The sequence below is a fragment of the Canis lupus genome, chromosome 1, assembly GCF_048164855.1.
Source record: "Canis lupus baileyi chromosome 1, mCanLup2.hap1, whole genome shotgun sequence".
Classification (NCBI taxonomy): domain Eukaryota; kingdom Metazoa; phylum Chordata; class Mammalia; order Carnivora; family Canidae; genus Canis; species Canis lupus.
In genome coordinates, this window is record NC_132838.1 from 22,604,232 (window position 1) to 22,617,449 (window position 13,218).

At 37.9% G+C, this 13,218-nt stretch overlaps 1 protein-coding gene across 7 annotated transcripts in view; it reads right to left on the minus strand.

Annotated features, from left to right (window-relative positions):
• DCC (DCC netrin 1 receptor) overlaps positions 1-13,218 on the minus strand; it is a 1,086,838-nt gene that overhangs the window by 50,552 nt on the left and 1,023,068 nt on the right. For all 7 annotated transcript variants that reach the window (XM_072822920.1, XM_072822912.1, XM_072822902.1 and 4 more), the window contains 2 exons: positions 12,868-13,094; positions 8,814-8,930 (listed from right to left, as the gene is read on the minus strand). In XM_072822920.1, the coding sequence (XP_072679021.1) occupies positions 8,814-8,930; positions 12,868-13,094 (344 nt within the window). The remainder of the gene's footprint in view (positions 1-8,813; positions 8,931-12,867; positions 13,095-13,218) is intronic.

The window sequence follows — 13,218 nt, forward strand, 5'->3', positions numbered from 1 at the left end:
ATTTAACATATCATTTGCTTATGGAACTACCAGGAAACAACCTCTGGGTTTTCATTCTCATTCATCAACAACTCTTATACAAAGCCATTTACACAGCCCTGTGGGAGCTAAGAGGTACATAAAAAATACTGCCTCCTGCAGAAACTCACGGTAAGAAGAGGAATGAGGTATGCCATTCAAGACTCAAAGAACAAAAACTGATCTCAATAATGTAATGATCAAATTATTATTTGGAGTCACATACATATTAGACAATGACATCATTTCTAATGGGAATTTAAATGAGCTTTTAACTTTCTCTTTCTTTGCCACTGCCCCCCGCAATTCTGAATAGTTGAGAATTAGTATGTGTTGGTGTTTACGATGGTACTAGAACAGCAGTTTGCATTCATTACTCCTAAAAAAAGCACTCTTGGTGAGCTGTGGGCATTCACAGGGGCTGTAGGGGGATGGAATGAAGGCCAGTTCTAGAACCTGTAAAGCTGGGGACCAGTCTTAGGATACTGGTTCCTTATACCATGAATGCAAGGTTCACACAAGGATTCTTTTTTTTTTTTTTTTTAAGATGTTATTTATTTATTTGACAGAGCAAGCCAGAGAGAGAGCAGGAGCAGAGGGGAGGGGCAGAGGCAGAAGCAGACTCCCCACCAAGCAGGAAGCCTGATGAGGTGCTTGATCCCAGGACCCTGGGGTCATGACCTGAGCCAAAGGCAGGCACTTAACTTACTGAGCCACCCAAGCACCCATCACACAAGGATTCTGACTTAGAATCAAATGTCTCAGAAGTGAGACTTATTCTCATATCTGGGTACAAGATGGCCTTCTGGTAGTAGAGCACCTCTATCCAACAGAACTCTAGTTTTTAAAATCTGCTTAAAAAAAATAAATAAAAATAAATAAATAAATAAATAAATAAATAAATAAATAAATAAAATCTGCTTTTTCTCATGCAGCTTTATTTCACTTCTCGATATCTTCTCCAACCCACTGTTTGAGTTCTGCAATCAAGTGACTAAAGCAGATGGTGGGAATGGGGGAAAAAAGAGTTGGCTTTCAAAGGAAATGTTCTAGAAAGCCCCAAACCAGTGGTCATAAGCAGTTCCTAAGCTATCACAAAAGCAAAACTGTATGACTTCCTTTGCCTCACTTTTTCTACTAAATGCTTTGGGCTACTTTTCTGAGACCTCTTTTTTCCTTTAAAAGCTGATGTTATTTATGTTCCCCCTCCGCCCCTCAAAGAGGTACAGGGAAACAGAAAAAAAAAAAAAAAAGGAAATTCAAGAGAATTCTGCTAACGAACTCTCGTACATTAAATTATCAGAATTTTCTAACTAATGCGATCTTGAGAGTCATCTGCTTCAATCTATATCCCTCCCAGTTCTGATTCCTGTCCTCTCCTCCTGCATTTTCCAGTTGAAAACACAGGCTGAAAATGAAAAGGGGATCCAAGGTCAAACAGATACTTATGTTCCATCAAGTAATAAAATAACTAGAAATATAAGTCAATCTACATCTTTCCAGGATTGCTCTCAGCCAAAGAAGTTGCTCATCCAAGATTACACCAGCCTCTTTTGGGAACAACTCTGAAGGAAGATCCTGCACCAGGACAAGCTGTAGGGTCAGCTGAAGCCCCCTTTGCACCAACAGTTTGATCTCTCCCTCTTCCAAGCCCTGCATCCCTTACCCTCACAGGTGTTATTCCAGAAAGCATTTGCTAATAAATTGCCTGTATTCAAAACTCTGTGTTGGTGTCTGATTCCTGGAAACCCAGCATCTGACTCTTACATACAAATTCAGGAAAGTTATACTTGATGCTTCTGATTTCTTATAAGTAATTTCATTTTTAGTATAATTCTTTGGCCATTGTAAAAATAGTCAGCCTTTGCCTCCATTTTACAACAAAGCACACTGGATCAGAAAATCAAAATACCTGGGTTCTCCTGCCTGTGCTCTGAGCTGGTCTGTTTCTCAAAAGCATTAGCTTACTTAGCTGTGAAATGTGTTCAGGGGTGAGGAGCAACATATGCCACATAATGTTTTCAACCTATAAGTTCACAAATCTTAGACAAATAAACAGATTTTGCACTCCAATGAAATTAAATACATTTCCCCATGGATTTTAAGAACGAAGAAGCACTTCAGATAGTCTATATTTGATCTTCTAATTTACATTTTATAGAGCATGATGAGAAATGTCAAGGAAGAGAGGAAAAATAGTCTTACAAAACTAATGATTCTTAAGTGGAACAGCAAACATCTTCATACACGTGACTAGAAATCAGCATGGTGCTATGATGGGGTTTATACAAGACTCAATAGATAAGACTTGATAAATCTAAATAACTGCAAGTGGGGCCATCAGAAAATCTATCTACTGTTCTACATGAAAGCATTGCTCTGCCAAGATACAGGTCTACAATTTGTTCAGCAGAGCCATCTAAGGCATATCAAGCACGTCAGTTGCAAAGAGCTTATTTTATTTATCAGAAAGCTTAAGAATTTATTTCAAAATCAACTTTGATTACATGTTGAAATCATTTTCTTTCTTTAGATAGTTTTACCAACGCAGAGCCTGGAGATGACAAAGAATATAATATGACAAAGTTAATTCAAAAGATATATTTTCTATCAACTCTTCATTTCTTATTGAAATTTTATTTAAGTGTAACACACATATTGAAAACTAGAATATTCGAAGAAGTGCTCAGTGAAATGCTTTGTAACCATCATCCAGGGCATGAAATAGGACATTATCAGAACTTGCCCCCATGGTCTTTTCTGGCCACTAATTGCCTCCCATCTAGAGTAACCTCATTCAGAATTCTAACCCCCTAGACTATTTTGCCTGCTTTTAAATTTTACGTAAGTTGAATGACACAGATGTGTTAGGTCTCTGTCTTAACAATCTTTTATCTCTGAGATCCTCCCTATCGTTTGTGGCATTTTAGTTCCTACATTTTCATTACTGCATGGCTTTCCACCGTGTGAATATGTTACAATGTAATGAAGATCTGATATGAGGAGCACTATTGCCACACGCATTCTTGTATGTGTCTTTTACTGGACGTATTGTACATTTCTGCTGGGTATATACCCAAGAGCAAAATAGGTATAAGGATGGGATTGCTGGGTCAGAGCATCCTTATGTAAAAATATTTAACTGTTTAAAATAATGTACCTGCAACATATAATAATTTTTAAAATAACAGCGAAATTAATTGCTGGTCATCTGAGGGCCCCCATTCCTGTAGAGTTAGACACTCACTACAAAGGACTGTTAGGATTGTTGTTTTAGGCAATAAAAAAGAGCAACTCAGAGCTCCAGGTGACAACATAAGGCAGCACAAAGTGATCGCCAGATCAAGCACAGGTTTGGTACGAGTCAGGCACCTTCAGGCTGGTGTGGCCAGAGATGAGCACGGGTTTGGGGTTCATACTCTCAGAACCTTAGTCTTAATGTTTGTAGATTGGAGATGCTACTGTCAAAAAAATATTTTTAAAGAAAGGACATAAATAATACAAGGCATGCAAGGCATCTTTGTCCTTGGAAAAACTGTATATCATAGAAGTTAAGAGGTTGCCTAGGTGTGTCCTAAGAGTAAGTCAAGTCAGTAAGCTGTGTGAGTTTTTGTTTGCTATCTGTAAAGATCGAGATAATCTCACCACATAATAATATTATGAGGATTTAATGAAATAGTAATTAGCAAAGTATTTAGCAAATGGATATAATATTCAGAAATTCTCCATATTTGTTAGATTTCATTTCATTTTTCTTTCTTTCTAAGCTCATTATTTCTTTTCCTAGTTAATGAAAACAATTTTAACTGTCCTTAATATGCCATTAAATCTGATTAGGAGTTATTTTAACCATAACTGATTTTTTTTAAGAAGTCCCATACTGGTATATTACAAATACAAGGCATTCTTATAATGCATTTGCTTATTCATTCAGTCATTTGACAGATATTTAGCAAGCACCAATTTTGTGCTAGTATTGAGCCATACAATGTATGAATGTGAAGATGAATTGGATACATTCCCTCCCCTTCATGAAGTAATTCACAACCTGTTAGAAGAGGAAAGGCTTGGTCTAGAATACCTAAGCATATGAGGTAGTACTATGTGTAATTAATGCCACAAATGTAGTAGAGAGAAATGCTATTCAAACATGAGAAAGGAAGCCATCATTTCTGGGTACAAGATTCAGAAAAGAAAGAATTCATTAGAGCGTAACTTTGAAATTGATGCATACAACTTTGTTAGGCAGAGATAGCCACTGAGTGATTCCAAAAGGAGAGATAAGTCCAGAGGGAAAAACAAAGAAAGGGCAATGTATAGTTATGGACTGGCAATTAGTCTAGCCTGGCAGGAGTCTTGGATATATCTCTATATCTCATCTATCTATCTATCATCTATCTATCTATTCATCTATCTATCATCATCATCATCTATCTACTTATCTATCATCTATCTATCTATCTATCTATCTATCCATCATCTATTCATCCATCCATCTATCCATCCATCCACCTAAGCATAAGAATAGGAAACTAGAAATGTAGTCTCAGATGTAAGATGCTTAGTGGTTTTTAGTTGTTTTTTTCTTGGTAAACAGTGGGGAGCCTTTGGAGAAATTTATGGAACAAATGCGATATTAAGTTGTTTTCGGAAGACATCTGATAAGCAGGATGCGTGGGAGTCTGGAAGATGCTAGAAGGGACTAAGACTCATTATGAAGCTATTTTGACAGTTCAGGTGTGAGGTAGAAGAATAAATAGAATAGAATAAAGAAGAAATAGAGAAATAGAATAAAGAAATAGAATAAAGAAGAAAATTAAAATATGACTCTAGGGAATAGGAAGGTGGCCAGGCATTGAAAAGATATTTTGGAAGAAAAATCATATCAATAAGATATGGGATTTATTGGATAAAGAAGTTATACATAGAATGCAAATCCACAGATGATTTTTTAAAAAGATTATATTTATTTATTCATGAGAGACACACACAGAGAGAGAGAGAGAGAGAGAGAGAGAGGCAGAGACACGGGCAGAGGAAGAAGCAGGCTCCATGCAGGGAGCCCGATGTGGGACTCAATCCTGGGACTCTAGGACCACACCCTGGGCTCAAGGTGGTGCTAAACTGCTGAGCCAGCCGGCCTGCCCAGATGATTTTTTTTTTTTTAATTTGAGTAGAGTTGACACATGAAGGACAATGATTTTTAAGAAGAAAACTCTAGAAGATAGGTCCAGATAGAAATAACTTTGTTACAAGAGGAAAGTAGCTGAAGGGGAAAAGAGAGGCAGCTCAGTGTGTAGTAAAAAGAATGAGAGAAGGACAGTGTCTTCACAAAGTACCACAGCAGGGAGCTGAGTGATTAGGGTCTCAGAACTCTGAAACCAGACGTTCTGAGTCCAAATTTTGGTTCTGCTACTTAGTTGTGGGATGACTAAAACCTAGGTATTTAAACTCCCTAAGCCTCAGTTCTCTTATTAGTGAAATAGGAATACTAATTATATCTAACCCATGAGTTGAACAGTTGGAATTCATCATAAATGCCATAAGAGTTTTATACTTAGTAGAGTAAAACTGAGAGCTGTATTAGAACATGGAGGGAACGTGACATATAGTAAAGCAGAAAGAAGCAACCATTAATTCACCTAAGTTGTCTCCATTGGAGCTTATCAATTGCATCAGGCTCTGTTCTGAGCATTGAGGATATGAGATGATCAAAGAGGCAAAATCTTTACCCTCATAGAAATTACAATATGAGAAACATAATAAATAAACACAGAGATGCAAGCAGGATGGCCATGCACATTAATAAAGAAAAATGGAACAGAATAGAGGAGAGAGTGACCAAAAGTGCTGTGTTAGACAATGGTTATGGAAGAACTGTGATGGTAGCCACTGAACACAGACTTGAATGAAATTAAGAAAAAGGCATGTAAATATCTATGAAAAGAAATTCCAGGGAAAGGGAACAGCAAGTGAAAGTCCTTGACTTTGAATGTGTGTCATTCACATGCATTAGAGGAAGGCTATCAGGCTGAAACCGATAAGAGTAATTGCAGGAGATGGAATGAGGGACATGCCCAGAGGCTTTATCACCTGGGGCCTTGTAGGACAAGGAAAATAAGGAAAATCATGGATTTCATTCTACATGTGATGGGAAGTCAAGAGGAGTAACATGATCTAATTCACACGTTGAAAGGCTGTTCTTACCATAGGGGAAAGAGCCAAAGAAAAGAGACTAGTTACAAGCTTAGAGCTATAGTTTATATTCTGAAACAGCTGGTGGTGGCCATAGCTTAGGACAGAGCAGTAGAGATGGGAAGGAGTGGCTGGATTTTCAACAGGTATTATTAGCAAGAACTATAGGATTGATGAAAGACTAAATTTGGGATGTAATGAAATTTGGATAAAAGATCATGAAACTAGAGTTTTGAAAAGAGTGGATGAACTGTGGTGCCACTTATTGAAATGGGGAAAACAGTAGGAGGGTCAAGTTTGGAGGTGGGGAAAGGGAATAATGAGAAGCAGGATTTCCATTCTGAACATAGCTGACTTGTCTCTTACACAGCCATATGGAGAAATGGAGTCAATGGTTGATATTAATGTTGATATGGATTCTGAGAAGAGATTAAGTTAGAGATAAAATTTGAGATTTATCAACATTTAGATGAAAAAAAAATTAATTGGCATTAAGTTCATCGGAACCAAATGACATCATCAAAACAGCAAGGTAGGCAGAAGAGAAAAGCTTGAAGACTGAGCCTTTGGGGCACTCCCTGACTCAGAGATTGGGAGGAAGGGGAGGAATAAGTAAAAGGTATTGAGAAAGAGCAGCCAGTAGGATAGGATGAAAACCAGGAACATTCAGTATGCCGTAAATCAAGTGAAGAAAGTGTTTTAGTTAAAAAAAAAAAAAAGTGAGAAGCTATGTCAAATTTTGCTAAGCATCTGAAAATTGATGAATTATTTTGGCAATGTGGAGATTATCGATCACCTTACAACCGTGGTTTCAGTGGAGCGAAACTGTGAAATATCATTCAAACTAATAAGGAAGATTACAAAGATTACAAAAAGGAAAAAGTGGGTATAACACATTTTTATTTTATTTTATTTTTTTTGTATAACACATTTTAAAAGAGCTTTTCAGGAAGGGAGAGGGATAAGCTTTAGTTGGAGGGGAAAGTGGTCCAATGAGAGTGTTTGGAAACAACGGTTGTGATAGAATGCTTGTATGCCCATTAGAGTATCTATGAAGAGAGAAAATGGATTATGCAGGCCAGGGAAGGGATAATTACAAGGGTCCCCAAGTGGATGAGAAAGGATGACAACAGAGGAAAGAGCTGGCTTCAGATATGAGCACAAACACATCAAATAGATTTGATGGAAGAGTAAGGATGCCATTTCTCAGTGTTTCTCTCTTCTTGGTAATATAATAGATATAAGACATTCATTTAAAAAACTGAAACAATGAATAACTAGAGAAATGAGTAGCATTTCCAGAAACATGGCTGCTTGTTTGCCTTAGATTTGTGGTCATTAAGGCTCACCAAGCAAGTCATGTGTTTTTTTTCCAGATAAAACCAGCTGTTAGGGTACATGGTAAGAACTGGTAGTGGAGCTAATATAATCAGGGTTGGAGCTAATATAATTAAGGCTCACCAAGCAAGTCATGTGTTTTTTTCAAGATAAAACCAGCTGTTAGGGTACATGGTAAGAACTGGTAATGGAGCTAATATAATCAGGGTTGAGGTTTTCTTTTTCTTTCTTTCTCTCTCTCTCTTTTCCTTCCTTCCTTCCTTCCTTCCTTCCTTCCTTCCTTCCTTCCTTCCTTCCTTCTTTCTTTCTTTCTTTCTTTCTTTCTTTCTTTCTTTCTTTCATACAATGGGAAAGGAAGACCAGGGGAGATGAGAGTGTTTGCAAGGGACTGAGATGATAAATGACTCTGAATTCTCAGTTGAGTTTGGAGGACATGAGGCAAATGAGGGACAGTGGGAAGGTAGCAGAGTTAATGGATTGGAGGTCTTGGTGGGATTGACGAATTGTTAGCAAGGAGGCAATAGAATAGGTGAGCAGGAAAGAAACAAAGTCATAGAAAAAGGGATGATAGGAACTGAGGTTTGAGGGGTTACAGTGATTGCTTTAGTGGGTGACACAGTGTGAATTGATGAATTGAGGTGGGAAGGAGCCAATATCATTGCAGGTACCATAAAGGAACTAAACAGTCTAAGGCACTGGATGAATTACCTGCATGGATATTATAATTGCCAAGATTAATCATAGAGGTAATTGGAAAGGAAGTGACCCCAGGTGTGCTAATATCTTCAGTTAATGTGGGAATATGACAGCAACCTTTGACAAGAAGAGGGTAGTAAGTGGATATCTGTGAACACTTGCTTCAAGGGTACTAGATTATTTAAATCTGGAAATTGGACCTATTAAAAAAGCACACATAAGAAAGCTATGAAGAAAAAAAAAAAAGAAAGCTATGAAGATGTGATCATTAGACTGAGACCAATAAGAGTGACAGAAGTTTCAGCTCTTCAATTCATATTTTTTATGATTCCTTAACTATGTAGCTATCTGTCTTGCAACAGACAGTCCACTGGACTGCATACAACAAATACAATAAGTAGAAATCTGACTTCAAACTATAAATGATATAGTTTTAGCCATTTTTCATTTTGTTTAGTTACCCAGAAAGTACAGAGAAAACTCTAAATATTTTTGCTAATTTGATACAGAAAAGATGAAAACAGAAAACATTTCATGTCTTCACTGTGGTACCAATCTTTACCCACCAGGATTGTTGGACTGGGCATCCATAGGAATCATAAGCTTGGCCCGAGTGGCTCTACGTGCAGCCAGTGACCTTTCCAGAGTGGACATGGAACTCCCTGCTTCTTCAGTGTCTTGACCTAGGAGAAGAACAATACTCCTGAGAGACACGTCTTCATTGACGCAATACTTGACATACTTTCTAGCTAGGCATGCCGGTGCCTCTTTCTCTTTATTGATATTTTAAATAATTATATCTATTTTTTATTACCCAATCAATATAGTCTCATTGCACAAACTCTAATATGATAAAACTTACCATAACCTGGTTATTCAGAAAGAACCATTATGTATATTTTGTTCTTTGGCAAAGTTTGTCTATGTGTGATATGTAAAAGTGAGAAGGTATATATTAACATACATATTTTGTACTAAAGTGACATTTTCCCACACATACTCTTTTGTTACCTTCTTGGGCAAATAATATGAACATATTTCTCTGTCAAGTCAGTTTTATAATTTTCATTTATTTAAAAACAGTCATACTTCTATACTCACAAGCAGCACCTATTCTATTTATTTAGTTTTTTTTTAAGTATATTGTATGCTGAATGTGGGGCTTGAACTCATGACCCTGAGATCAAGAGTCACATGCTCTACTAACGGAGACACCCAGGTGCCTCACTTTTAGCATTTTTAACAGTTCCATAAATATCCAATTGTATGAATTTACCACAACTTATGCAACTAGTACTTAAGGCCCAAGGGCATTATATCTTATTATAAAAACACAAGGGATAAACTATATTTTTCAAAAGTAAGGCCAGGCATATTTATTATACATTCATTATGATTCCATTAAACACCATACTACAGAATCTTTAAAAATAATAAGAAAGGGGGCAGCCTGGGCAGCTCAGTGGTTTAGTGCCGCCTTCAGCCCAGGGCATGATCTTGAAGTCCGGGGATCGAGTCCCGCATCGGGCTCCCTGCATGGAGCCTGCTTCTCCCTCTGCCTGTGTCTCTGCCTCTCTCTCTGTGTTTCTCATGATAAATAAATAAAATCTTTAAAAATAATAATAAGAAGAAAGAATTATATGTATAGATTTAAATGTTAATAAAATATATGTTGAGAACAACAAACTGAAGTTCTGAATAGCATCCTATGTGCTCATTTGTGTAGTATGCATATGAAAGCATATTGTGTATATGCGCATTTCTGTGTGTGCACATAAATATATAAATGTAAATATATATCTGTATATATGTGTTATATATCTGTATATTACATATGTATATGTGTGTTTATATATCTGCATGAATGTGCATGCATATATATCTGTAGAGAAAGGTTACACACAGAATTCTTAACATTGCCTTCCTTTGAAGAAAGGGATAAGGAATTTGGGGATGGTGAAAAGGCAAACATACTTTTGATTTCTTTGGGTGTTATTTTCACAACTTTTTGTGCTATTCTCTGTCTTTTAAGATTACACACATGTATTTTTTTAATTGAAATAGTAGGTAATAGAATTCAAAATTAAAAAAAAATGCTGGGGGAAAGTTCTATGTCGCTAAGACGATGAGAGCTGTCTACATCTGAAACTGTTCACACATCTTCCAAAAAACTACACAGAACCATGTAGGACAATAAAACTGAGCAAATTATACCACTGTGGCACAAAAAACTTTGAATCTCCTCTAAGTACAAAAATAAATAGTATTTTCCAGAAAGCTATGACTCCAGTTGCTGCCACAAAGTCTTCGTGGGAAGTTGAATATTTGAGAAGACTTTACAAAAGAGAGGAGGGGAATAAGTCTCCTAGGATTGACCTAAAATAATCCACAAAAGGAGAAAGTCTACCTCAAATGTAAAAATATTTTAAAAGTTTCCTAGTAGACCAGAACATTTAAGAGTATACTATTCATTGACATGGATCTTTGTTCTTTTACCTGCCAGGAGACTGCAGAGAACACTAGATATGATGTAAAATATAACTAGCAGGATTTTGAGTACTACTTTTCTTCTACTATAGAGTTGACAAGTAGGTCTTTAAATTAAAAACAAATAAGCACAAGTATCCTCTTATTCTAAGGAAAACAGCCATTGTTTGGAGTTAAGCTTCTCCCAGGACTTATTAAATGATCCCAAGTACTCTGGCTGCCCCCAAATGTCATTTCAGTGTGTAAAAGATAAAGGGAAATGTAAGGAAGGAGAAATCCTAGAAATAATTGGTAAAACCTTTAAGGGCTGAGAGGTAATTCTATCCTCTGCAGTGGGAGGCGGAGGTGTGCTGTCCTCCTGATGCCCCCTAGGAATCCAAACTGTCAGAATAAACATCTGTAGAGTGTGGAGGCTCCTGCAAAAAAAGATCTGCCCTCCATTCATTCTCTAGGTATTAGTTCGCTCAGGCAGCGGGCTTGCTGGTCTACTCTGTGTCTATTTAAACAGAGGAAGAGGTTATTTAAGAAGAGCAAAATTGAAAGAGGGCCCAGGACTGGAGTACAATCTCTTTCATCATTCGGTCTGGGGTCAAGAGGTCCCTGGGAAAGTCGCTCAAGCTTGAGTCCTTTCCCTGGAATTCACTCAACTGTAGCTGGCCTGTCCGAGGAGAGTGAGGTTGGCAGAGCTGTGCCTGGTAGGAGTGGGGTAAGCCTAGACTTGATACCTCACCTCACGTAATGGGCCAGTGGAAGAAAATCCCACAGGGTCTCAAAAAGAACTCATACTTGTGCTTCACAAGGGACCCAGAATTTGGATGTCACAGGAGGACAGCCCATCTGCCCAAAAACCAGCGTCAAACTACCAACTATTCTTTCTCTCCTCCCTCCCTGCCTCTCACCTCTTCATCCCCCCTCCCTGTCCTCCTACACAGCCAGGAAGAACAGGTGGGTAGGAGGAATAAGTAAAGGAGTTTCTGAAACAGACTGTGCCCCTCCTTCTGCCCCACCCCCACCACTCCATTTCCTTCCAGGGTCCTGGAGGCCTTAAACAACAGATTAAGATCCCAGTCCTCAGAGCCCAAAGTCCAGCTGGCCGTAAGGGAAGGAGAAACTTTAGCTTCAGAGTGCAGTTCTTAATAGGACTAGAATGTAGTTTACTGAAAATGATGGAAAGGTTAGGGAATCTGTTTGAGATATTATTTAAGAGCTGGAAAAAAATACTCAACTCGTGGTTAAAAAGTGAGCTCCTTATTTAAACAATTGGAAGCTGAGAAAGTCTAGTAAACCAGTTACACATTCAAATAACTAAAATATTTTAATTCGGTTTAAAAACAACAGCTACCCCTCCTACAAACACATTATGAGTAGACCAAGAGGGGTATGTGTGTGTGTTGATGAGAATACTTGGTTCATTGTTTGGCTTCCCATAAACATTTTTAAAATTCGAGAGGACCAAGAGAAAGTGGAATATCTTACAGGCACTTTCTAGATTTCTTAGTTATTCCTGGACATGGCTTGTTCTGCAACTATTCACCAAATGGTAGGCTTTCTGCTTCTGACCACTTTGCGTATCAACAGAGCCTGCACATAGACTCCACCAAACTAGGCTAGCGGTCATATAATGTGATTGCATGGGGATAAAAGTTGATGTTCACAGCAATCAAGCCCAAAGTAACAGAAGAGTCAATATTTTCATAAGTCACGTGTCCCTAATGTGATTTTGTTTAACGCAAGAAACAGAGTGAATTTAAAAATCAACTTACAATTATCCATAGACACAAGGAATTAAAAAATGTACAAATAGTTTCAAATAGCATTTGATAAGACTTTCATTCAAGATTTAACAAAAAGCAATAAATTAATTTGGCTTTTACATTTCAGTATTTCCCAAGCGTACCAGCTGTTACCTCCTGAAAGTTTTAAAAAGCATTTCAATGATAAAAGGCAGGTAATAGGATGATGGAAAAGAAACTAGTTACTCAACCAAATTTACATCAGATTATTTTAACTGCTGGTAAGTGACCCGCAGATTGAAAGGAAGGATGCCTCCATCAGAGAGAGAGTGGGGACGTCCTTTTTGGAATTCAGAATTGGAGGGGAGAGTTGTCCTGATGCCCAAGAGGAGAGAGTTACCTGAATGAGAGGTGCTTTTGCTCCCCAGTTGAGTTTCTGACTGGCTGTGGCTGACTGGTGTGAGGTCTTGGCAACTTTGGATGGGAGAGTCCCTTCCTGTAGGGTCAGTACCCGATGGCTTCTCAATATTTTTCATCTCCATTTCTTCATGATGTATCCAAAGATCAGGAGGCCTGAGGTCCTTCTGGCTGCCCTTCCTCTTGCCAACACTGTGAGTGGCCCGTTTCCTATGGAACAAAAAATTAGAAGGTGAATGTGAGTGCCTCTATTCAACGGTCTTTCCTCTCTTTTCTCAGTCAATTCAAGTTAGAAGCAGGAAAGGACACAAGAGTGCTCCCAGGGGGGAACCCA